We start from the raw sequence: 25,993 nt of genomic DNA on the forward strand, positions 1-25,993 counted from the left end.
CCAATTAAATAGTAACACGAAAAGGCTGCAGTGAACATTCTTGCACTGAAATCTTGGTGTACGTGAGCCGTTCGCCTACAGCAAATTCCTAGCATTAAAATTGCTGGGCCAACGGACTTCAAGCTGTATTACAAGCTGTAATCATCAAGACACTATGGTACTGGCACAAAAACAGACACTCAGATCAATGGAACAGAATAGAGAACCCAGAAATGGACCCATAAACGTATGGCCAACTAATCTTTGACAAAGCAGGAAAGAATATCCAATGGAATAAAGACAGTCTCTTCAGCAAGTGGTGCTGGGAAAACTGGACAGCGACATGCAGAAAAATGAACCTGGACAACTTTCTTACACCATACACAAAAATAAACTCAAAATGGATGAAAGACCTCAAAGACAGGAAGCCATCAAAATCCTCAAGGAGAAAGCAGGCAAAAATCTCTTTAACCTCAGCCGCAGCAACTTCTTACTCAACACGTCTCCAGAGGCAAGGGAAACAAAAGCAAAAATGAACTATAGGGACCTCATCAAAATAAAAAGCTTCTGCACAGCGAAGGAAACAGTCAGCAAAACTAAAAGGCAACTGACAGATTGGGAGAAGATATTTGCAAATGACCTATCAGATAAAGGGTTAGGATCCAAAATCTATAAAGAACTTACCAAACTCAACACCCAAAAAACAAATAATCCAGTGAAGAAATGGGCAAAAGACATGAATAGACACTTCTCCAAAGACATCCAGATGGCCAACCGACACATGAAAAAATGCTCAACATCACTCATCATCAGGGAAACACAAATCAAAACCACAATGAGATACCACCTCACACCTGTCAGAATGGCTAACCTTAACAACTCAGGCAACAACAGATGTTGGCAAGGATGCAGATCTCTTCTGCATTGTTGGTGGCAATGCAAGCTGGTGCAGCCACTCTGGAAAACAGTATGGAGGTTCCTCAAAAAACTAAAAATAGAACTACCCTACGACCCAGCCATTGCACTACTAGGCATTTATCCACGGGATACAGGTGTGCTGTTTCGAAGGGACACGTGCACCCCCATGTTTATAGCAGCACTATCGACAATAGCCAAAGGATGGAAAGAGCCGAAATGTCCATCGATGGATGAATGGATAAAGATGTGGTATATATACACAATGGAGTATTACGCAGCAATCAAAAAGAATGAAATCTTGCCATTGGCAACTATGTGGATGGAACTGGAGGGTATTATGCTAAGTGAAATTAGTCAGAGAAAGACAAAAATCCTAGGACTTCGCTCATATGAGGACTTAAAGAGACAAAACAGATGAACACAAGGGAAGGGAAGCAAAAATAACATAAAACCAGGGAGGGGGTACAAAACAGAAGAGACTTAAATACAGAGAACAACAGAGGGTTCCTGGAGGGACTGTAGGAGGAGGAATGGGCTCAATGGGGGAGGGGCACGAAGGAACCTACTCCTGAAATCACTGTTGCACTGTATACTAACTAACGTGGATGTAAATTTAAGAAAAAAAAAATGCTGGGCCAAATGTATGTGGCTTCTTAATTTTGACGGACGCTTCCAAACTGCCCTCCAAAAAGGCTGCATTGCACACTTCTACCGACAGCCTGCCAAAGTATTATCGAACTTTTAAAATGTTTGCAAAACGTAATCTTCCAGATTGGACCTGTAGTTCTTCAACTCTGAGTGAACTCAAGTATCTTTACTGGCTCATATGAGTTCTTTCCCTTAAAAGACCTCCTAACCTTTTGTCCATTTTCCTTTCAGGTCACAGGTCCCAATACCAACCTATTTATTTGTAAGTTAAAGAGACCTGCCTGTTCTTCGGTGATGAATGTCTGTCATCTCTTGACTTTACGACATCTGTCGTCCTACAGAAGGTTTTAACTGCTGTGTAGTCAATTAATCCATGTTCTTCCTTACGGCCACCAAAGTTCTGCAACAGCTTGGAGGGCAGTGTTTCATACTAATATGATAAGTAAATTCACCCAATGTTTCCTCCTGTAACTTTCATAGTCTCTTTTTTTTTTTTTATTTTTTTTTCAACGTTTTTTATTTATTTTTGGGACAGAGAGAGACAGAGCATGAACGGGGGAGGGGCAGAGAGAGAGAGGGAGACACAGAATCGGAAACAGGCTCCAGGCTCTGAGCCATCAGCCCAGAGCCTGACGCGGGGCTCGAACTCACGGACCGCGAGATCGTGACCTGGCTGAAGTCGGACGCTTAACCGACTGCGCCACCCAGGCGCCCCCATAGTCTCGTTTTTTAAAGCTTTCGGTGCATCTGAAATTGATCTTGCTGTAAGGAGTAAGGCAGGAATCCATCTTTCTTTCTGCAGAAAAGCTCACCGATTGTCCCATTATTATTTATAGAAAAATCTCTCTTCTCATTGATGTGGACCACCCCCATGACACTAGAGTAAATGCCAATATAAATTTGAGTTTATTTCTGGATTCTATCATATTCCATCAATCTGTCCACAACTTTGCTCGAACCAAACTGTTTTAAATGCTATAGCTTCAATCAGGTTTCAGTATCTTGTAGACGGAGGTCTATTCTTGCAGGATATTCCCCATTGTTACACCATCCCCTCTCGTGATGAACTCATTCTTCTATAAGAATTGGTATCTTTACTTTCCAAAAATGCATGGCTTTCCATTTATGTTAAGTGTTCTTTTAAGAATCCCTCACTGGAATTTAACGTTTCCTTTATACAGAACCTATAAAACTTCCATGAGAGTATCTATAAAGCCTCCCTTCACACACACACACACACACACACAATGTTCATCAGAATATCTAGAAGCAGGTTTTCTTTCTGGCTTAAACACAAATCTTTTCTTCCATTGTATTTTGTTTTTGTTCATAGAGACGGAAAAAGTGACTCTTTTCTTTGGCGTTAGTTTTGCAAAAAGACATCTAACGTTTACTTATTTACGTTTTTTAATTTTTTTAGGTTTACTTATTTTTTGAGAGTAAGAGCAAGCCGGGGAGGGGCAGAGAGAAGGAGAGAGAGAATCCCAAGTGTAGGCTCTGCACTGTCAGCACAGAGCCCAACCTCACGAACTGTGAGATCACGACCGGAGCCGAAACGGAGGGTCGGATTCTTAACCAACGGAGCCACCCAGGTGCCCCATCACGTTTACTTATTAAGTAAAGCATGATCCTCTGCATGTTTGATATTGAAAGGATTCTGACTCTAAATTACCCGATAATTCAGAGAGTCTAGTGCGACCCAAACACCGACTGCGGAGATGAACTTGGATGAGCTTAATTTTTAAGAATCGGTAAATACAGACTATCAAAACAGAGAAACCCTTCAAGAGGAAAAAAAAAAGGGCAAAGATATATATGGTTGGGCACTTTGTAAAAGAGGATGAATTACAAATGTGATCGGCCCCACCAATGATTGAAAATATAAATTAGGATGAGATGCCATTTTCTCCTGTCACGTTGACACAGGTGAACACCCGGGGTTCACAGAAGCCGGCATTTCCGTACGTCGCTGAAGAGAGTGCAAACCAGCAATGCTTCCGGGGGCAACTGACATTCTGTATCAAAGCCTTGAAAGTGCCCGTGCGTGCGCCTGCATGATATCTATCTGAAGCAAGGGTTGGCAAACTGTGGCCCGCAGGCCAAATATTGCCCATGGCCTGCTTTTGCATGACCTGAAAGCTAAGAGTGGTTTTCCATTTCTGAAGGGTCATTTGAAATAAAGAAATGTGGTCCAGATACCATAGGGCCCCCAAAGCCTAAACTCTGTGACCTCCGTGGAAAAAAATCTGACCTCTGGTCTCAGGGAATGCTGACTGCATTATTATTAACAGCGAAGTCTGGAAACGACTCCCAGGCCCCACCTTTGGGGATTCGGGGAGTACATATCACAGTGCGTCCAGAGTAAGTCACGTGCAACGTGAACGACAACGCTGGCGGGGAGGATGCAGAATATTCTACACCACGCCCCCTCCTGATGAACTTACTCTTCTACAAGAATTAGTATCTTTACTTTCTAAAAACGTGTGGCTTTCCATTTATGTAAGTGTTCTTTTCAATCCCTCCCTGGCTTGCTCTCTCTTTCTCTCAAAAAGTAAATAAACATAAAAGAAACTGAAAATAGTAATTAAGCAAACATTAGATGCCTTTTTGCAAATCTAGTGACATAAAAAAGTCACTTTTTTTCCTCCCTAGGACCAAAAACTAAACGCTGCAGAACATTCAGCATTCAAAAATATTGTTGACGTATCGTGAAGTTTGAAAATAGTTTCTACTGTAGGAATGCTTTTTAAAGCTAGAAGACGATGATCATTGTTTATATACTAAGAAAAAACTGTCTAAGATCAACTCAGAATTTATTAGTGGTTCTCACTGAGTGAGATACAGGGATATGTGGGGGGGGGGCATGTGGGTGTGTAGGAAGTTGTCCTGCTTTGCCTGGGACAGTCAGTAATTACACCCGCAGGAAGTACCCCTGCGTCCTGGCTCCCTATCTGGTGAGCATTCCTCTCACCCTCAACTTGATTAAAGAACATTTTATTTACTTTTTTTTTTTTTAATGTTTATTTTTGCGAGAGAGAGAGCCACAGCATAAGCAGGGGAGGGGCAGAGAGAGAGGAAGACACAGAATCCGAAGCAGGCTCCAGGCTCCGAGCTGTCAGCCCAGAGCCCGACGCGGGGCTCAAACTCACAAACCACAAGATTATGACCTGAGCTGAAGTCAGATGTTTAACCGACTGAGCCACCCAGGCGCCCCTTGAACTTTTTTAATGTTTATTTTGTTTTTGAGAGAGAGAGAGAGAGAGACAGAGCATGAACGGGGGAGGGGCAGAGAGAGAGAGGGAGACACAGAATCGGAAGCAGGCTCCAGGCTCTGAGCTGTCAGCACAGAGCCCGACGCGGGGCTCGAACCCACGGACCACAAGATCGTGACCTGGGCCGAAGTCGGACGCTCAACTGACGGAGCCACCCAGGTGCCCCAAAAGAACATTTTATAGGTTCATCCTAGTTCTAAGTAATTTTACCTTATTTAGCTACTTAAAGAAATCTTCTACTGTAAACTTTTGTGACTTCCATAAAGGAGGGAATTTGAAGAGTTCTCTGCTGTGTAAACCCAGAATCTAACACTACAGCCTGCAGGCCAAAAGCGGCTGGCAGCCCATTTTTGTCAGTCAAGTTTTTCGGGCGCACAGCCATGCCTATTTGCGCACCTATCGTCGAGGGCGGTCTCTGTGTTGCCACAGCGGGTTGGGCAGTCACAACAGGGACCGTATGGATCACAAAGCCCTGAGTATTTACCAGCTCATCCTTTTCAGACGTTTTTACCAGAGAAAGTCTCCCACGTAACCAGGGGATGAAACCGATCTTTCTCGGTCTCTGTTTCCTGACCCTGTCAACGCCCGAGATCGGAAGCTCTCAATTTGACCCCAATGCCTTCCAGCTCAAGTCCTCAACTGGTCCTGAAGTCCCCATGCAGCAGAGCGTCCTGGAATCCTCACCCCCGTCCCCTGCTCTCCCAGGGGCTCCTTCCCCTCGTCACGTTGTCGGCACCTACCTCCGTGACGTTGAACGGGGCTCCCCGCAGCCTCACGGTGTGGGGGGTGGTGGGTTCCTTCTGGGTTGCTGGTTTGTCTGCCTGAACGAAGGCAAGAACAGAAAGGGCCACAGTGACTTCCTTGCCACAGCTGCAGGAGGTGGCCCTTCCAGACGCCTCGGCAAGGACTCAGAGGCACGTGATGCCAGGGCGAGCCGCGGGACGCTGACAAGCATCACGCCTGCCGTGGAGATGCCGTGTGGCTGGCATGGAAGTGAGGGCGTGCTAACAGGGGCTCCAGGCCACAAGGAGGGTCAGAGGGCCCGGGATGGAGCCTTGAGGTACCGTGACAGTGGCTACCATTGACTGAGGGCTTGCTCTGTGCCCGACACTGTCCGAGGCACTTTGCAAACGCAGCCGGTCCTGCTGAATCTTCAAAACAACCTTAGACGATTATGGGTTCGGGATCTTCTTTATAATGCCCGAACCCAAACTGCCCGGAAAAAAGGTAGGTTTTCTATAATCTCTTTGGCAACAAAACTTGCCCTGACTTGAAGTCACCTGCCAGGACAACCTGCCCTCAGCTGATGCGAGGCAACCTACAGGCGACCCTTACCCTGAGGGCAGGAGTGGTCCTTTGTGGTTTCACTGCAGAAACAGAAGTGTGTAATGACAGACCGGACCCCACTGCGGGTGCCACACTGCCAGGGGGATCTTCCTGATCTCTGAAACTTCCAGGGCCAGCAGGTGCACCGGCACAGGGGTTTGGGAAACCGGACACAGAGGCCATTGCTATGCTGAGTGTCATCTCAGATGAGGAGAAGCACCCTCACCCCGGGTCCCACGGCTACTCTGTGTCGGGGCTGAGATCTGAACCCACAGCTCTAGGAACTCGACATTATTCCAGAATATACATTTTTAGGAGAAAAGGATGGAATGTGCAATTGGAAGGGGCCGAAAATGAAGGACAGAGAAGGATGAAGAAAGAAAAAGAGAGAGGACACGTGGCACCTTGAAGGGAACTGGCTGGGGTACAGGGAGGTGAGGGCATGGGGCCCAAACATGACCCACCGGCTCCCTAAGCAGAGAGAACGCCCTGGTGGGGGACAAGGCGGCCATCCCTGAAGGTCGCACCCACGTTTATAATGTAGACTTCAGAGCCCAGCAACCCAGCAGTCGTGACCCCACGACTTCCCAGCCATGACATTGGCCGAGTCGCTTCCCTCCTCTGGGCCTCGGTTTCCTCACCTACAAAATGGGACAGGAATCCCTGCATGCCCCCGCTCCCCAGAAGGCTGTCCTAAGAGTCCACGACAAATGACAAAGCGCGCATTGTACCCAGCATGTAGTAAGCACTCAATTAATCCCATCGGTATTGCCGACTATGGGCTCACACCCGCCTATCCTGCTACAAAACATAAAGTATCACCTGCTCCTACCTCTCAACTGGCTCATTCACACCCCTCAGCTCCGGAAGGCAGGTGGCCTCTCCACGTTGCCACAGAAAATAAACTCGGGAGGGGAGAAGTGCTTGCTCTAGGTCGCACGGTGAGCAAGTGGCAGGGCTGAGCCGCAGAGCGATCTTTCCTTTATGATACCCGCCGCCAGCAAAGGGGCCGCAGCGAGCATGGGCGAGGACGAGGGCACACGTCCCCTCCCCGTCCTCCCTCTGCCTCCCAAGCGCCCGCGCACGTCCTCACGCACACACCTCAGCGCCGGCCGCCCCCGGCCTCTTGTCCCTGGACGGCGCGTCCTGCTCCGGGCCAGCCGTGCGCCCCCCTCCATCTTGCCGGATGGCCTCGCTCCCGTCCGCACAGCTGACAGCTTCGTCTTCGCTCCCCTCCTCCTCCGAGGATGACAGCGACTCGGACGTGACCATCTTGGATTTCAGGTAGTCCATGTCGGACAGTTCCTGCTGCACGGCCGCCCTGGGTTCGCGGCCACCCTCCTCTGCGAAAAGCAGGGGGGGCAGTGAGCGGAGCAGTGGCCGGGGCGGCAGAGGGCCACCGGGGGCAGCCCCGGTGGGTCCTCTGACACGTGACGTTAACCGGGGCGAACCGTGGGGAGTTCTGGTATCTCACAAGCCACGGCTGGTCAAGAGCCACGCGACTCCCCGGGCCGGCCCTGCCCTGCCCTCGTCAGTCTGCTCTTTCGACTGCGGCCTGCGGGACTCTTCTGAGAGCACGGACAGGACCGTCACTCCTGGAGTGGCCTCCAGATGCTCCCGGGACACCCACCCTCTTCCTCGGGCCCACGTGAGCTGCCCGGCTTCTCCCCGGCAGCCACCCCAAACCACGCGGGGTCCCCTCGAGCTCCTGCACTTCCCTCTGCCTTGTGCCCTGGCCACGCTCCTCCCTCTGCCAGCGACCCCCTTCCCGCGCCTCCCCTGCTCTATCCCAGCAGCTCCCAGTGAGTCGTCTGGACTCCAGTGTTGCCAGAAGCTTTACCAGGCCTGAAATTCACAGGGAAGTCATTCTCCCGCCTCAATGCAAAATCGACGCCCGACCCACGACCACAGCAACTGCCACTCTGGACGGCGACTGCTCCCGCTCGCATTCCCCCCCCCCCCCCCCCCCGCCGACGTGGCTGTGGGCCCCTGCTGAGGACAGAGGTGCCCTCCCTCACAGCCTTCAGGCCTCCGCTCTACGGTCCCCTCCTCAACAGGCCTTCCCCGGGAGCTCTCCTCCCCCCCTTTCCTGCTTTCTCTCTGTGGCCCCCGTCTTTAGGCACGTCGTCAACACTGAACTTCATCTCCTGTGGTTTCTCTCCCCACCACTGGAATGGGGGCTCCATGCGAGCAGGATTCTTCTGTCTTTTGCTCACTGCTATGTCCTGAATGCCCGGAATTCAGCGGGTGCCCCATGAATATTTGACTGTGACCAGGCCGGGTCAGGGCATCTTGGGTGGGATAACCACCCCCACTTGAGGACAGCGTCTCTCACAGTCGTCTCCTGTGTCTGGCACTGAGGGGCCCGAGGTCACACCCCTGCTGGTCTGGACACACGCAAGGGCACGCGCTCCGGCAGGGAGGGTGCACGCGGATGCCCTTACCTTCCGGGTCCTCCCCAGGCCCTTCCTCGTCACTCTCCTGCCCCGAGTCGGAGTCGAAGTTCAGGTAGTCACTGGCAGGCCTGCCCTTCCCTTTCGAGGGCTCGGCGTCCAGGGCATCGTTCGCCCAAGTGGCTGTCTGCGTCCGCTTCTGATGAACCGACAGGAACTCCCGGAACTCGGCGTCTTTCTTCAGCTGGTGGCACCGGGGCCGGGGACAAAGGGGGACAGACAAGAGAAGGCTCGGCTAGGGCGCATCCGCCTGCCTCCCCGGAGGATGAGGGCATCCGCCGAGCTCACGTCCCTGGCCTCCTGAGGACCCTGGGGGCAGTTGGTGGTACCCTTCACCAGACTAGAGGACTATGGAGCCACAGACACATGGCAAGGAAGACGAGGCCCACCTCTGCCCGCCAGGCTGCCTCACCCCCTCTGAGCCTGCCGCAGCCCGCCCAGCACCACCCAGGGCACCCTCGGCCAACGGGACACACTCACCTTCTCCAGCTCACTTGCTACCTTTTTCGTCTTGTCATCCTGCAAAAAGAAGTGTCAGACGGTGAGGGTCACAGATGAGGGGGAAGGGGGGACAGAACGCATTGCCCGGGGAGCACCCGCCTTCAGGAACCACCCGAGGGGGGGTGTCTGGCCATTCCCGCTCCCACCGCCCAGCCCATGCAGGGGCCACCACCTTGCTGACACCGGGGATGCGGGTGGGAGTGACCTTCTACGCACTTTCTTAGGTTCCGTGGAAACGGAGTCTTGGCCTTTTGAGGGATTCTTAGACTGGCTTGTTTTCTGGGCATGTTTGCTCCAGGCCCGGGGCTTTGTCGGGTCCCCAAACGACTTGCAGAACTCCACCTGCGTGGGAGAGAGAGGGTGATGGGGACACTGCCACCCGCCCAGCACGGGCGCTCCCCTTCGGCACCTGGGGAGCCGGGCCTTTTTACAAAGGTAGCTGTCACTTGCTGGCTGAGTCGGCTAAAGCAAATCACAACCGACCCTTGAACCACAACCCCCGAGTTCCTGTCTCCACTCCTGTCCCGATCACCCAGGTCGAAGGTCGCAGCCACTCAACCTTTCCGATGTTCAAAGTGGGGAGGGTGGGGATCGCTCCCACCTGCAGAGGGCTCAGACTGCCTGGCGCGTGGAACTTGCGGGTAAGTGCAGTGACCGTGGTGACTTTAGCGAGGACAGGCAAAGGCCGGCAGGGACTACAGATGTCCCTGGGATGATACGAGTTGGAACCGTGCGGGTCCGCTTATATGCAGATTTTTTTTTTTTTTTTTTTTTGCTAAATACAGTACAGCATCGTGAATGTCTTTTCTCTCATGATTTCCTTAATGTGTTCGGTTTTTTTTAGCTTATTTTATCGTAAGATTACAGCACAGAACACATATAACATGCAAAATACATGTTAACTGTTATCAGTAGGGCTCCTGGTCAACAGTAGGCTATTAGTAGTTAGATTTGGGGGGAGTTGAAAGTTCTGCACGGATTTTTAATTGCGCAGGGGGTCGGCTCTGGAGCCCGAGTTCTTAGCCATCCAGCCCCCAGGGTGGCTGACGCAGGGGGTCGAGGCTAAGGTAGCGGCCTCCCGGATCACTGTAACTACCGTGGGGCAAGCTCGGCTGGCCCCAGAGGACAGCTCTGGGGTGACGAGACAGGGGGGCGACCGCTCGGAAGCCCGGAAGTGCTTGGTGTCCAGCCTGAGCTGAGAGCCACGCTTTCTGCCACACTCAGGAGTGCCAGGCGGCCACCTCTGCCCCCTGGGGACAGGCTACCATCCTGCCACACCCCTTTGTAGGGATTTTCAAAATAGTTCTGCTGTTTCTGTAGCAATGACATGTGTTCAATGTATGAAGCTTAAATCAACAGAGGAAGTACAAGTGGAAAAACAAACTAACAAACAAACAAAAACCCGTTTTTACCCTTATCACCCGGAGGGAGAAATTAACGTTTTGGTAAAAATCCTTCCACGTGGCTCTCTTCACATCACACACTTGTAGACTAAAAAATACGAATTGTCTGAATGGGATCGCAAGATACACACTAGTCCAACATGTGGTTTTCTCTCCTCACCAGAGCGTTGAGGATGTTTTACCAACTCATTAGATGTACATGAGTGACACGGGCAGGACCTCCTCCTCCAGGAAGCTCTCCTGACCCCTTCCCAGGCCAGGACCCGGGCCCCCTGGCGCTTCCCCGTCACAGCGCTGACAACACGGACTGAAAGCGGCCTATTCACCCATGAGGACGGGGCCAGGGGCACGATGTTTCTCTAAACTCCCAGCATCGGGTGGGTGCTCCCTGCCCTCACGCTGAGTCCCACCCCGCCCCCACGCTGAGTCGGAAACTGCGGAGAAAGCTCTCCAGGGGAATCGTACGCAGGAAGTTTGAGCACCGGTGAGGTGGACCGGGGCAGCGTGGTCTGGAAGCAGCCAGGCTCCGGACAGGAGCGGAGAGGGGAAGGTCAAGTGGGGTCAGGTTCGACGGGCAGGCGGAAGTGGACTCACCACGATCCGGGATGTGTCGATAAAACTCCTGTTGAAATGGTTCAGTGCCGATCGGGCCTCTTCCTCCGACTTGAAGCCGATGAAGCCAAACTTACGGAACTTGCCGTCTTTGGTGAACTTCAGGCTGCAGTCGGTCAGGGCGCCAAAGGAGGCAAACAGCTGCCTGAAACGCTCCTCCTTCATCTGGGATGGAAGGGGCGCAGTGAGCGAGGAGCAGGGGAGTCCTCAGAGCCAAGGGGGCAAAACCGGGCTGGAAACCCCGAGGCCCTGGGATTCCCTGTTAGGATAAGGAGAGCGAACACATCGGGAGGTCAGCCCTGTGGCCACTCCACAGCCAACACCTGATAAAGACCTGTCAGGATAGGTCACGATCTCGCGGTCCGTGAGTTCGAGCCCCGCATCAGGCTCTGGGCTGATGGCTCAGAGCCTGGAGCCTGTTTCTGATTCTGTGTCTCCCTCTCTCTGCTCCTCCCCCGTTCATGCTCTGTCTCTCTCTGTCCCAAAAATAAATAAACGTTGAAAAAAAAAAATTTTTTTTAAAAAAAGACCTGTCAGGATAAACGCATGAACAAATGAACGTGGTAGGTTACGTGTGTTTGCTCATTGTGGTGGAGGGTAGATGTCCACATCCTAATCCCTGGGCCCCGTGAGTATATGACTATTGATGGCAAAGGCATTTCACAGATGTGATTACATTAAGGATCCCGAGATGGGGAAGTTCTCCTGGATTATCTGGGTGGATCTGAGGTCCATGTTCCACTATACGAGAGAGACAGGAGGGTCAGGGCCGGAAAAGGTGATGGGATGTTGGAGACAGAAAGAGACTGCACGATGCCATGCTGTTGGCTTTGACCATTCAGGAGGTGGCCAGAAGCCCAGGAGAGCAGGCAGCCTGGAGAAGCTTAAAAAAGGCAAGGAAACAGATTCTCCCCGGGAGTCTCCAAAAGGAACACGGCCCTACCAACGCCTTGATTTTAGGATTTCAGCACCGGGGTGGCTCGGCCGGTTAGGTGTCCGACTTTGACTCAGGCCACGATCTCACGGTTCACGGGTTCGAGCCTCACGACAGGCTCTGCACTGGTGTTGTGGAGCCTGCTTGGGATTCTCTCCCTCTCTCTTCCTCTTTCTGTGCCTCCCCCCCACATGCACCCGCTCTCTCAAAACTAATAATAAGATTTAAAAGAAAAAACAAGGTTCTCTGCCCTCCAAAACTGTAAGATTACCAATGTGTATTGTCTAAGCCACTTCGTTTGTGGCAATTTCTTGTACTGGCAATAGAAAACTAATTCATTAATGTTCTTAGGATTTGGTCATGGGGCCCACAGTATGGAAACTGGCTCCTGGCCCCCATCCTCACTCCAGCCAGGCTACCCATCCAATTCAGTGAGTTTTTTATTTTATTTATTTATTTATTTATTTTTTAAATGTTTATTTATTTTTGACAGAGAGAGAGACAAAGCATGAGCAGGGAAGGCGCAGAGAGAGAGGGAGGCAGAATCTGAAGCAGGCTCCAGGCTCTGAGCTGTTAGCACAGAGCCCGACGCGGGGCTCGAACCCGCAGACCGCGAGATCATGACCTGAGCTGAAGTCGGACGCTTAACTGACTGAGCCACCCAGGCGCCCCACAGTGAGTTTTTTTAAGCAGTGACTGGGAGAACTGTGTGTATGTAGTACTGGGGACACCAAAAACCCCCCAAAATAGCCAATACAAGGTCTAAAATTAAAAACACTGGAGACCTTGGCAGCCCAGTAGGAAGGGAAAACACATTTTCTGAGGCAGGTTCTTAATAACTCTGTAATCATTAAAATCTCGTATCACCCTATGAGTTAGGGATCATTATCCACGTTTTTAGAGAGGAGAAAACAAAGCTCGTGGAGGACCAACGGTCTACCCAAGATCTACAGGCTCGAGGTCTGTGACTCAGCTCAGGTGCATAAAAGGCAGTGAAATTCATCACCCCCACTACCTGGGAAGAGCCACGCGCAAGTCTGACCCCACCATTCCTCCGTCCAAAACCTCTTGGCGACTTTCGGACGCCAAAGGCTCATGGAGAAGCTGCTAAGGTAAAACACGAGATTCTCCACGACCCGGCCTGACCCACCCCTGCAGTACCACCTCTTGCCAAACTTCTCAAAGCCCTCCCCGACTCCCACCTCTGAGGTTTTACTGGTCGTCTCCTGTGGGTGCAATCTTCCCAAAAGGCCCCGGCTAACCCCTCATTCTCAATTCAGTCATCTCCCCCAGGAGGCCTCTCCCGGACTCCTCAGGTGGGTCAGGTAACCAAGCCGCCTGTGCTCACACAGCACGGGGTCCTACTTCGATCCTTGACCTTATGTCACAGTGATTTGGCTCCGATCTCCTCTGCTAGACTGCTCGTGCTCTAAGGGAGGGGAGGAGGGGGGACTGAATTTTATCTCCCACTATCTACAATATCAGCAACATAACAAGTAGTCACTACTAAATATGTGTTGGGAAAGAGTTAAGAAAAGTGTATGCTATCGTGCAAAGAGAGACAGTACGGTGAAGGGGTCAGGAACGCACAGGGAGGGGAGGAGGGGGGACTGAATTTTATCTCCCACTATCTACAATATCAGCAACATAACAAGTAGTCACTACTAAATATGTGTTGGGAAAGAGTTAAGAAAAGTGTATGCTATCGTGCAAAGAGAGACAGTACGGTGAAGGGGTCAGGAACGCACATTTCTAGAAGCAGACTGCTCAATTCAATCCCTGCTCTTTGAATTACCAGCTGTGTGCGACCTCAGGGAAATCACTCTCCTTTGCTGTAGTTCGGTTGCTTCACCTTTAAAATGGGCATAATCATGGAAGCTACCTTGTAGGGTTCTGCTGAGGAATAAATGAGTTACTTAACCGAAAGCCACTGGTGCAGTGCCTGGGACGCAGCGAGCTCTCAAAACGTCAGCTACTACTACCATTGGTTTTCGTGAATTCTTTCATTCATCAGACAAGACAAGCAAGGGTAAGAGAGTCAGTCCAACGAGAGAAGAAGCCCAATGAGACGGAAGTTGGGAGGGTAGCTATGCTAAAGTCCTCATCCATCAACGTGAGGCACTGCCTAAAGCAGATGGATGGATCAAGATGTATTCTGAAGGTTTACTCCTTAGGGTAAACAATGGAAGAATTAAAAATAATATAACAGACAGTTAGGGAAAAACAGATGATCAAAATTCCTCATCTTGCTTAGGGGAGGGTCAGCAGATAGTCACTGAGGTAAACAGACCACGAAATGGAGGAGAGAGCACGCTATTTAGACATGAAGAAACACCAGTGAGGAGTCCTAAAAACAAACCACTGAAGATGATTCCTCCTGGACAGAAAGACAGAGGCAGGGTGGAGCAAAAGATTTTGCTTCTCATTTCATACACCATTGCGCTGTTTGAAAAAAAAAATTTTTTTTTTGTAGTGTTTGAATTCTTAAAATCCTGTCATAGGTCCCCCACAACCGCTGGGGGGGGGGGGGGGAGTTACACACACACAATAAAGCCGAAATGGCTTTGTGTTGTCACTCCTAAGGAGAGAACCTCCTGAGGAATTAGAGTTAAGAGTCCAGAAGACGTCTCATCCCATCCAAAGGGCACATTTTGTATCTTGGGAACGAGCTTACTAGCCACACCAGTGGTGGGGGGGGCTCTTCATCCCAACAAAAGTTATAGCAAAATAGGTAAGGATGAACCCCTGGGGCACGCTGCCTCCAGGCATCTGACACCACCTACTTCCCGGCTATTTCTTCACTCATTCGTTCCACCTGTTTGAATGTCTACCACGTGCCAGGTTCTGTGCTGGGCTCTTGAAACAGTGACAAGTGTGACTGGCTCACCCCTCTCTAATTATTGGATAAACGGTTTAAAGCCCTTCACACGCACTCAGTCTCCTTAAATTATGCCCACTGGCCCTAAAGTTGGGAGTCAGGATTGTAACGCAGGTCCTCAACCTAATACTCCCCATTTGCCTCTCCAACAGTTTCCCGAGTGGGAGATGAATACCAGTGCAGGGTCCGAGCCAGTCACAAGTCAACAAAAAAACGTGATCGGACCAGAGGGGTTGTGGAAGAGAGCATTCAGCCCACGTGGGGTGTTGGCATCTCCGCCGGAAAAGTTGTCGGGATGGAAGTCAAGTACCCTCGGACCGGCTGTGGAACCTTGAGCGCTCGCTGTCCCCCTCTCCCAACTGTCAAATGGGGGATTTGCCACCGATCCTGCCCTTTTGGGTTTCGAATACGTCCTGAGTCCTGCCCCAGGGCCGAAGCCCCTCAATTCTCCCCAGCCACCTCCTTCCTAGCCCCCAACTGGCTGCTCCCAATTTCAGATTCTCAAGTCCAGGCCCCGCACTCACCCCATTCGGGAGGTTCTTCACGATCAGTCGCGACATGGCGCACGGTCCCCACTGGGTTGCGATGCCAGCGCAGGTGGACAGCGTCTTTCACCAACAACTTTCACGCTCCCGCTCTGGGAGCCGCCATCTTTGGCGAGCCGGAACAAGATCACGTGTTTCAGACGTAAGCCCGCCCTCTCCGGAAGCAGGCGAGGCCGAACCGGAGCGACCCAAGGAAGTCACACCCCTCAAGGGGGCGGGCCTGAGCGCTTGCATTCTGCGCATGCGCAGGCTGTTTTCGCCCGTAGAAACCCTTGGCCCCGCAGGCGCCCGGGGGCGCTGGTTGGCTGGGGTCTGCGTGTGGCGAGTTGGGCGCTTGAGTGCTGGGGAACACTCGGAAGTCGTTTTAGTCCCCTTCTGTATTTTCTTTTATTATTGAATCCTAAAACAGCCCGAAGAAGGGGAGGGGGGGGCGGTAAGGATTAGGGATGCTTGCCTCCCATTCAGAGATAAGGAAACTGAGGTTCAGAAAGGCTGCCAGACACCATGAATCTATGAGAGCGTCCCTTGTAAGTATTAGAACGTGTCCATTGGAAATAAACATGTCTGTTTTGCGGGCGAGTCCGCTGGGAACCAGATTAAGGCAGCTTGCTCAAAGTCACAGAGCTGTGACATATTAAGTAGTATTAAGTAGTCTTAAGAGCTAGGATTTTGAGGTTCGTTGGTTTCCTACAGGTGCTGTAACATTACGAGAAACGTGGTGACTTGACAGAAATGTATCCCTTCACAGTTCTGGAGGCAGGAGACCCCAAATCAAGGTGTGGGCAGGGCTGCACCCTCCTGGTAGTCTCTAGGGGAATATCCTTCCTTCCCTGGTCCAGCTCCCGGTGGCCCCAGGTGGCCCGTGACTTGTGACGGCATCCCTCCAGTCTCTGCCTCCTGTGGACAATGCCTTCTCCCCTGTGCATCTGTGTCAAATCCACTCCCCTCTCCTTTCTCTTCCTGGGCTTAGAGCCCATCTCAAATCCAGGATGATCTCACGTCAAGATCCTTAACTTTCTATCTGCAAGGACCCTCTTCCAACTAAGGTCACATTGGTAGGTTCCAGAGTGCAGGGCATGGGAGTGTATCTCTTTGGGGGACACTACTCAACCCCCTTCATGAGGATTTATTTGCCTTGTGTAGAGGGTTACTTGGAAGGTCGAATTTCGCCCTCTCCGCCTCTTGTAGTCCCTTGCGAGGAAAGCACACATACACATGTAAAAATGTACCCTCACACACGCCTAGAGTGGATGATTTAAGGGGTCACTTTATTCAGCAGATATTTATTGATATTCGTGAAAATGCTCTTTAATTAAATGACAATTAGGGGGCTGTTTTCTGCACACAGAGACCCTGGTCAGGAGGGGCTGAAGCAGGCTTTATAAGGCAGCTCCAGGATATTAGCCTTTTATGAGAGGGCAAGTGTGGGTTGCCCCACCAGTCCTGGCTTCGTGTACTTTTATTTTATTATTTTCATGAACTGCCTTTATTAAAATGTGCGACTAAACGTAGCCTTCCCTAAAGAAATTCACAAATCAGAAGGTCTTTCAAAGGTATTAAAAGAAATCGAATGCTCTTTGCCAATCTGTGTGTCCCAATGCTGGGCCAGGAAAATATGGTCGCCACATGTCCGGGACGGAGGGACTGCTCCTGGGTTGTATTGCATATCCCCGTGCATTTAATAAACAGCCACGTTGTAACATTATTATTAATCTTCCTGTTCTTCTTTGCCAGGTTGTCTCTTGCCTCCTTTTCTCTCCCAGCAAATATAATCTGGGGGCACCTGGGCCCCACCAGACCGGCCTCTCCGATCACACTCAAGGATTAACAATCAGGTAGGTCTAAGCCGGCTCTACCCGAAGCTGCCATCATGAGTGCGCTGGGGACTGTGGGAAGTCGTGTCTGGATCGTGAGGGAGTTACCTTCCCAGGGGGAAAAGGCTGCGGGAAGGACTTGGAAGGGTTTCACAGAGGCAGGATAGAGAGAGGACAGGAGATTGGAGTCTTGATTTCCTCCACATGAAGAGTCTAATTATGGGAAGACATCAGATAAACCCCAAGTGGGGGACATCCAAAAAAAAAAAAAAAAATCCCTGATCAGGACTCCTCAAAATTGTCAAGAAGTCTGAGAAACTGTCCCGGCCAGGAGGAGCCTGAGGAGACAGGACAACTAAATGTAACATGGGATCCTGGGACAGAGAAAGAGAAAGGCTGAGGACATCCAAACAAAGCATGCCCTTTAGTTAATAATACTGTATCGATTTTGGTTCCATTGTGACAAAAGGACCATGGGGATACTAACCTGCAGGGGAACCTGGGTGCAGAGTGTGTCGGAACTCTAATAATCTCACAACTTTTCTGTAAATCTAAACATGATTCTAAATAAAGAGTTCATTAAATCTTTTTTAAGGATATTTTGAAAATTAAAGGGATTTGAGAGGTCGGTATTTATAGATGTGGAATAATTGCTAAGGTGTGTTAGAAAGGGCAAAAAGCAAGGTGCAGAAGAGAGAACTCTCTCTGCCCCTGCTTGCCTGATACTAACCTGCCCCACCATGAGAAGACCGACCTTTGGAAAGGGCTTCTATCCAGTGAAATAACAACGGATGCCTCAAATGCCTTCAGGCATGATCCTTTCTACTTAAGATGTCTCAACCCCCTTCCCAGGGGCCCTGCGAAACCCACCTTCCTTCCCAAAACGTCTTTTGGTAAATGACTTAGATTTTTAAGGATACATCCAGCAACCATCACTCCCGTTCCCCCATCCAATCTGTTCTCCTTCCTACAGCAAACCACTGTCCAAAGTTCTCATCCATCTGTCTCTCCAGGGACAGCCAAGCTTGTGGTTGTCGCAACAGGAAAGTAGCCACATCAGTGGATGTGTGTGTGGCTGTGTTCCAATAAAACTTTATTGATGGACACTGCCATTTGAATTTCCTATCGGTTTCATGGGTCCCCAAATGGTACTCGTCTTTTGATTTTTTTTTTTTTCAACCACTTAAAAATGGGAAAACCATTCTTGGCTGTGAGGTCATAGAGAAATGGGTGGCTGACCCAATTTGGCCCGGAACATAGTTTGCTGACCTGTATGTAGAAGCAACATGGATAGAGAGCCTTTTCCTTTGAGCACCTCGCTTTTAGCCCTTTCTAATACACCTTAGCGATTATTCCACATCTATAAATACCGACCTCTCAAATCCTTTTAATTTTCAAAATATCCTTTAAAAAAATTTAATAAACTCTTAATTTTAGGGTCATTTTAGATTGACAGAAAAGTTGTGAGAATATTAAGAGTTCCCACTCACCCTGCACCCGGGTTCCCCTGCGGTTCGCGTGGGCGTTCGCGTAGGCGTGGTGCATTTGTCACAATCGAACGGATATTGATACATTATTATTAACTCAACTCCGTGCTTTATTTGAATGCCCTCAGTTTTTCCCCCCGCGGAGGTTCTCATTTCCGTTCCAAGCGTTCCTCTGTTTCTTCCAACAGCAGCTTTTCTGGGGATCCTGACGCCTAGTAGTCTAATGCAGCCCAGCAAATATCTGAGTGACTCCCGTGCAGGCACTGGGGCTACAGCCGTTAACAAGACAAGCGTCGTCCCTGTGCTCATGGGGGATCCCACATGAGACAACGAATTCCAAGTGCAGTGAGCATTCTGAGAATTAGGGTGTGGTTCCCCAGGGGACTTGATCGAGGCTGGGGCTTCTAAGAATCCCGGCTGGCCACATACTGGCTAGGTGGCCCCCAGCAAAGTGCTGATCCCTGAGCCTGTTGTCTTTTCTATAAAATTGGGTAATGGCTGTCAACACCCACGTGTCCTCACCAGGCTCACTGAGGATTAACATTCAGCCCACTTGACTCACCTCTCTCCGTATATTATCGTTATTACAAAACTAGTTGTACTCATCATGGCCCTTCACGCTGAGACTCTTCCCCCCAGATCCAGTCCATAACCACAGTGCAGTCATCAAATTCAGGAATATTTAGCATTGATATAATACTTTTTTTTCTAACACCGTGTATTCAAATTTCAGCCAGCGTCTCAACCACCATTTTGTCCCCTGGTCCATGATTCAGCCCAAGATTACACGTGGCAATCCCTTGTCACGTCTCTTTAGCCTCCTTTAATCTGCCAGGATTTCACCAGTGTTTCTTCCCCTGTCGTTCCCCTGATGGTTCCGAAGGCTGCAGGCCAGTCATGTTATACACTGTCCCCCAGGGGAGGTCCAGCTGGCATTTCCCCACGACTGAATTGGGGCTATGCTGTCAATCTGTCGCAAAGCGGGCGATGGGAACGCTCGTCAGCAGGGTAAGGGCCGTCTGCCAGGCTCCTCTTCCGTAAAGGTTTTCCCTTTGTCACCTATAAATCACCCATGGGGTTTCTAGAAAATTTGACGGTATTTACAAAGGCTTAGCGGCAGTCGATTTTAGTTTGTACAGGGTTACACAAGTCCCGGACGACTGCCTTTCTATCCATTGACACACAGGGAAACTGAGGCCCCCAAAGGAAACACTAGCTCAAGATCACAGGGTAGAAACCAAGGTCAGGTTCAAGCTGGGCTCCTCTGGCCCCTTCTCACCTGTGGCCATTCCCTGTAAGGGCGGCAAGGGAGGTGCTGGAGACCGCTACCCTGTATGTCACCACCTGACAGTTTCAGTGTGGCCCTGGCCATTCACTGCCCATCACCCCAGAATCCCCTTCCCCAGAAAAGCAGCCCCCTATTCCCAGGAACCTGCAGAGGAACCTTGATGGATGCAGGAGGCCATGGTAACCTGAGACAGGAGACCAGGTGTGAGCCACACCTGTGTGGACATCGGGTAGCTCACCTGTGACCGATGGCAGCTGAGGACCCCCCCATCCCCCTGCCTCTTGGCCCTGCTGGGAGCCCAACATTGGAGATGTGGGGGGCCCTTCTTGCCCTTGGCGGTGAACCGTAAAGATTCACCTGGAGGCACATGGAAATCACAAATCATTCCTCACACAGACTGTGGCTGGGGGGAAACTGAACCCATTCTAAGAAGATATGCCCACGGGGGTCTTATCCCAGGCTCTGGTGCCTCCAAATTCCAGTGCCTGTTGAACCTGGCCTGGAGGACTGAGACAGGATGATCTGAGGGTAAGACCAGAATCGTTGTCCTTTCTTTTCTTATTTTTTCAGCTGTACTGTGGGCAGATGCCCTGTCTCACATACAGAGGATCAAAAGGCTGGTTTGAGAAGGGAGTTCGTTTCCTGACCGGCCTCCAGGTCCTGTGAGGTCCAACCACTGACCACTGCTCCCCACTCAGCTGCAGCCACACTGGCCACTTTCTGCTTCTCAAATGTGCATACCTTGTCCTCACCTCTCATGGGTTGAACTGCATCTCTCCCCAAAATATCTAGAAGCCCTTGGAACCTGTGAGTGGGATCTTATTTGAAAATTAGGTCTTTACAGATGTAATTTAAGGATCTGGAGATGAGGTCATCCTGGATTTAGGGTGGGCCGTAACCCCAATGACTTGGTGTCCTTACAAGAAGGCCATGTGAAGACACACGCACACAGGGAGAACTCTCATGGGGGAGACAGGGGTTGGGGGAGGCAGCCACCAGCCGAGAATTACCAGCAACCACCAGAAGGTGAAAAAGGTGAGGAAGGATCCTCCCCTAAAGACTTCAGAGAGAACACGGCCCTGCTGACACCTTCATTTTGGATCTCTAGTCTCCAGAAGTGTGAGAAGATACATTTCAGTTGTTCTAACCCTCCCCCCCCCCATTTATGGTAATTTATTACAGGAGCCCAAGGACACTAACACATCATCTCAGGGCCTTTGCATGTCCTGAGCTCTTCTTTTTTTTTTTTTCTTCCTTTACGTTTATTTATTTATTTTTGAGGGAGACAGAGACAGCATGAGTGGGGCAGAAAGAGAGGGAGAGAGAAAATCCCAGGCAGGCTCCACGCTGTCAGCACAGAGACTGATGTGGGGTCAAACTCACGAAACCACGAGATCATGACCTGAGCCCAAACCAAGAGCCAGAGGCTTAACCGACAGAGCCACTGAGGTGCCCCCCGAATTCTTCTTTCAACTCTTCACCTGATCGAGGCCAGTTCATCCCTTGAGCCTCAGCCTGAGAGGACACGTCCATCGACATTCGGTCCCGGCTGACACTGACTCTGAGTGCACCCACCACCTTCCCCAGCGGCTTGTAACTGCCTAGGCATTTGCTTGCCTACAGGTTTAACACTTGCCCCGCCTAGAAGGTACTCCTCAGCGGGCGGGGGCTGTGTCTGCTTTTGCTCACCGCGGTGGATGATGGCAGCCCCCTCCCCTGAAGGACTGTTTGCAGAGCCTCTCCCCGGCTGCAGAGAGCCGCCTTGCCCCAAGTCCTACCCTACCGTTTTGGCCTCGATCCACCGACTGCTTGGTGTGGGGGGTTGTAGAGTCTCAGCCTCCTTGCCCTAATTAGAGGCAACCCCGGAGTTTTAGCCGCTCTTCAAAATTCTTTGCGAGGTCTGCAAGGTCTCTTCTGACACTGCAGTCCAGCCGGGCTCATCCTTCTGGCCCTTCCTGCTCCTTCCCTGTCCTTGCCCGGGTTCCCCCCGGATCCCAAGAGCACCCCCTCATGAGCCCACTTGTACTAAACTCCATCTCAGACTTGGTGTCCTGAGAACCCCATGCACAAGGATGTCCCGACGCTGGGCGCACGTGGGAGAGCGGTACCAACTGCATAAAAACAGTTGTTTGTGGTAAATGAATGAACTTGAACTGCTGTGATCCTCCCACCCCCTCCAGGTGCCTGCCCTTAGCATCCCAGGCCAGTCACCCTTGTCTGCCTCTCTTTCTTTCTTTCTTTCTTTCTTTCTTTCTTTCTTTCTTTCTTTCCTTCCTTCCGTCCTTCCTCCCTCCCTTCCTTCCTTTTCTAGTAACGATCTCCTAAGCCAACAGGTGGCACACTTTTTCTGTAAAGGCCGAACTATTTGGGCTTCATGAGCCATGAAAGTCTCTGTCACAACCACTCAGTTCTACCATCATGAGCAGCCACAGACAATACATAAGTGAATGAGTGTGGCTGTGTTTATTCCAATAAAATGTTAATGACGGGGCAAGGGGCCAGATTGCTAACTCCTGGCCCCGATTTACTTTAGTGGCTCTAAGGCACCGTCACTCTGTTCCCTCTGCTTAGGTGTCAACCCTCCGAAAATAGAAAAAGCATACTTAGCTTGCAGGTCATACAAAAGCATGCCATGGGCAATACATGGCCCATGGGCCAGTTTGCCAACACTTGCTCCAGATAAATATTTTACTCAAGTGCACGTATGGACATTTTCAAAGCTTTTTTTTTTTTTTTTCAACGTTTATTTATTTTTGGGACAGAGAGAGACAGAGCATGAACGGGGGAGGGGCAGAGAGAGAGGGAGACACAGAATCGGAAACAGGCTCCAGGCTCCGAGCCATCAGCCCAGAGCCTGACGCGGGGCTCGAACTCACGGACCGCGAGATCGTGACCTGGCTGAAGTCGGACGCTTAACCGACTGCGCCACCCAGGCGCCCCTCAAAGCTTTTTTTTAAAAAAAAAATGTTTTTATTTATTTTTGAGGGAGAGATGCAGTGGGGGAGGGGCAGAGACATACAGAGACAGAATCAAAGCAGGCTCCAGGCTCCGAGCTGTCAGCACAGAACCCGACAGAACATGACCTGAGCCGAAGTCGGATGCTTGACCGACTGAGCCACCCAGGTGCCCCTAAACTGGCTCATTTAAACCTCACAATAAGCCAGTGATGTGGGTACATTTATTAACTCCATTTTACAGATGAGGAAACTAAGGCATAAACAGGGGAAGTGACTCAACCAAGCTCACTCAGGAAGTAGGAGGTGACAAATCAGAGCCTGTGTCCTATTCACTGCGGCACACGGCATAGAAGCCGCTCCCAGAACTCAGGTCAGGGTCAAGCTTGATGCCTCCTCTTTACTGGTTTTAGGTTTTTGTCTCTCAGTGCTAAATGCCGGTGGTGTTCCACAACCCTTCTGGCCTTTCTTCCTTTTCCTTCGTGCAGGGAGGTATCTATCCTCACTTGGCGGGTCTTTGTGCGGCCAAGCCAGAAGGGCTGCCTGCAATTCCACAGACCGACCAGCAGGGGGCGCGAGAGGATCACGTATAAACCCGTGCAGAGCAGAACAAAAAGGGGGACATTTCAAGCTGGAAGTTTCCAGGAGTAGGACGCTGCCCACAGGCCTGCAACAGCAGCAGAGATATGGGTCTAATCTGGCCTGGTCGCAATGGATGGAGATTAGTTCTGATTTCACTCCATTAGGAAGACAGAACCCTGCCTCCTTGCCCCAGAACCCTGCTAAACTTAGCCTCTCGCTATCGGTTTGTCTGGAAATATTTCTGCGTAAGTAAATGGCTTTGACCCCAGGGGAAATTAAAGAAGGCCCACAGTGTCTACATGAAGACAAACAAGAGAGTTACCTGTCTAGGAAGGAAGGCAAGGACACTGTGCTGGTCAGGTTAGCAAGCAGGGAAAAAGGTCACCGTGGTCTTGAAGACACTTTGATGTAGAGGCCTTCTCCACGGTCCTGGGCGGGGTCAGGAGATGCCAAGGATACCAGGACCCTGGACCAGGACCCGTGACAGTGGGATCCATGGCAGGTTGGGAAGCGGCACCCCATTAGAGATGCACACCATAACCCCGGAAACTTGAGGTTACCTTGCATGGCCAAAAAAAAAAAAAAAAAAAAAGAAAGGCTTTGTAGGCGTGATTAAGATTAAGAGGAGATGATCCAGGACTTTCCAGGTGGACCCGAAATGCAGTCACACGTGCTCTTACAGAAGGGAGAAGGTAATGTGAAACGGAGCAGAGGGCGATTTCAAGGCGACCGTGGCGAAGACCGCACCGAGCAGCCACGAGCCAAGGACCGCTCGCGGCCACCGGACGCCGGAAGAGAGAAGGCACGGATCCAACCCCAGAGCCTACGGAGGCCGGGTGGCCCGATGGACGTTCAGTTTCCACCCAGCCATCCTGATTTCCGATTTCTGGCCTCCGGAACCGTCGTGAGACAATAAATCATCACATTTGTGGCAATTTGTTACAGCAGGCACAGGAAATTAATATAGAGCCATTGCTTCTGCAGGCCCAAAGGGGTGGAGGGAGGGAGGGAGGGTCACTGCCCAGGGCTGCCCAGAGGGGAGCTGAGGGCACAGGGAGGCACAGCCACTGTCTGGTGGCACTGTCACGCTGGGCACGGGGGAGGTCTAAGTGCCCAGTCCCCTGCCTGCCTCCCAGCGCTTGATGGTGCCTCCCATTGGCTGAACCGGCTGACAGGTGAAGGGTAGACGGGAGGCCTGCGTGATGGGGTCCGTGCAGGTCGGCCTCAGTTGGGCGGGGGTTGAAGGACAGCGGGTCATAACCAGCGCCCCTCTCGATGCCCTGCACGGGCCTGTAACTGGCCAAGAGCTCTCATTTTTCCAGGACAGCCCCCTATTTGGGTGGGTTTTCCCGTCTTCTACAAAGACAACGTAGGCGCCCCCCCCACTGTGTTGCTTTAGGAACTTTCCCGAACATACCTTCACTGATGAGCTTATGGTTTCCGACTCAGCAAAAACAAAAACAAAAACAAGAATATAATAATCCGTATTGGTGAAGGTGTTGGGAAATGGACAGTTTTGTAAGAGTCTGGGAAAGGTCATGCAAAATTTTCTGGAAAGGTTATTTGGAAACCACATCAGGAGACTTTTTCACAGCAGTTGCGTTTCTTGGGGCTTATTTTAAGGAAGTACTTAAATTTTTTTTTAATGTTTATTTATTTTTGAGTGAGAGATGGAGCATGAGTGGGGGAGGGGCAGAGAGGGGGAGACACAGAATCCGAGGCAGGCTCCAGGCTCTGAGCCGTCAGCACAGAGCCCGATGCGGGGGCTTGAACTCAAGAACAGTGAGATCATGATCTGAGCCGAAGTCGGACACTTAACCCTCTGAGCCACCCAGGAGCCCCAAGGAAATACTTTTTAACACATATTTGAAATTTTCAATTATGTATCGTTTATAATAGTGAAGAGTCAAAGCTATAGAAATGCCCAACAGTCCAGAATTGTTTCAAACCTTAAAAAGATTTTCTTAAACCATGGTGTATCTACACAATGGAGTTCACTGAACTCGTAAAAATGATGTCATGAGAAGATGTCCAATATATACTCATTGGAGTCTTCAAAACGTTATGTAGAGCATGATTCTATTTTGGTGTAAAACCCATTCTGCACACTTTTATTTTTCGCTCTAACCAGTCTCATGGTGATGGCTTCATGCATGTATACATTTATTCAGCCACCACTTGTATAAAGATGTGTCCACACACACGTGCCAATGTATGCAGAGATGACTACCGGAAACTGGCAGCGATGATGTCTACAAGAGAGGCTTCTCTGGGCACTTACACCCTGCCTGCTTCTTGTGGAGCTGGCATCCCCCCTCCCCAAGGGCTTCCTACCAACACCCTGGCACCAGGCAGGCTCTCAGGATCACGATGTTGTGAACGGATAAGCAGCCCACATT

The 25,993-nt window shown here is 50.7% G+C and overlaps 1 protein-coding gene and 1 long non-coding RNA gene across 4 annotated transcripts in view; one reads left to right on the plus strand and one right to left on the minus strand.

The window, feature by feature from the left end:
* The window catches only part of RBM19 (RNA binding motif protein 19), a 153,044-nt gene extending 137,432 nt beyond the window's left edge, over positions 1-15,612 (minus strand). For all 3 annotated transcript variants that reach the window (XM_086681764.1, XM_086681765.1, XM_086681766.1), the window contains exons 1-7: positions 15,449-15,612; positions 11,095-11,277; positions 9,314-9,439; positions 9,077-9,115; positions 8,588-8,780; positions 7,245-7,486; positions 5,558-5,638 (exon numbers count right to left, since the gene is read on the minus strand). In XM_086681764.1, the coding sequence (XP_086537890.1) occupies positions 5,558-5,638; positions 7,245-7,486; positions 8,588-8,780; positions 9,077-9,115; positions 9,314-9,439; positions 11,095-11,277; positions 15,449-15,484 (900 nt within the window). In that variant the 5' untranslated portion in view covers positions 15,485-15,612. The remainder of the gene's footprint in view (positions 1-5,557; positions 5,639-7,244; positions 7,487-8,587; positions 8,781-9,076; positions 9,116-9,313; positions 9,440-11,094; positions 11,278-15,448) is intronic.
* A 93-nt stretch (positions 15,613-15,705) lies between these two features.
* Positions 15,706-22,790, plus strand: LOC147575303 (uncharacterized). Its single transcript, XR_015242244.1, has 3 exons — positions 15,706-15,996; positions 17,204-17,304; positions 20,629-22,790. It is a non-coding gene; the product is annotated as an uncharacterized LOC147575303 (long non-coding RNA).
* Positions 22,791-25,993: the final 3,203 nt, after the last annotated feature.

Source organism: Puma concolor, chromosome D3, assembly GCF_028749965.1.
Source record: "Puma concolor isolate L17-30 chromosome D3, mPumCon1.1.hap2, whole genome shotgun sequence".
NCBI lineage: Eukaryota > Metazoa > Chordata > Mammalia > Carnivora > Felidae > Puma > Puma concolor.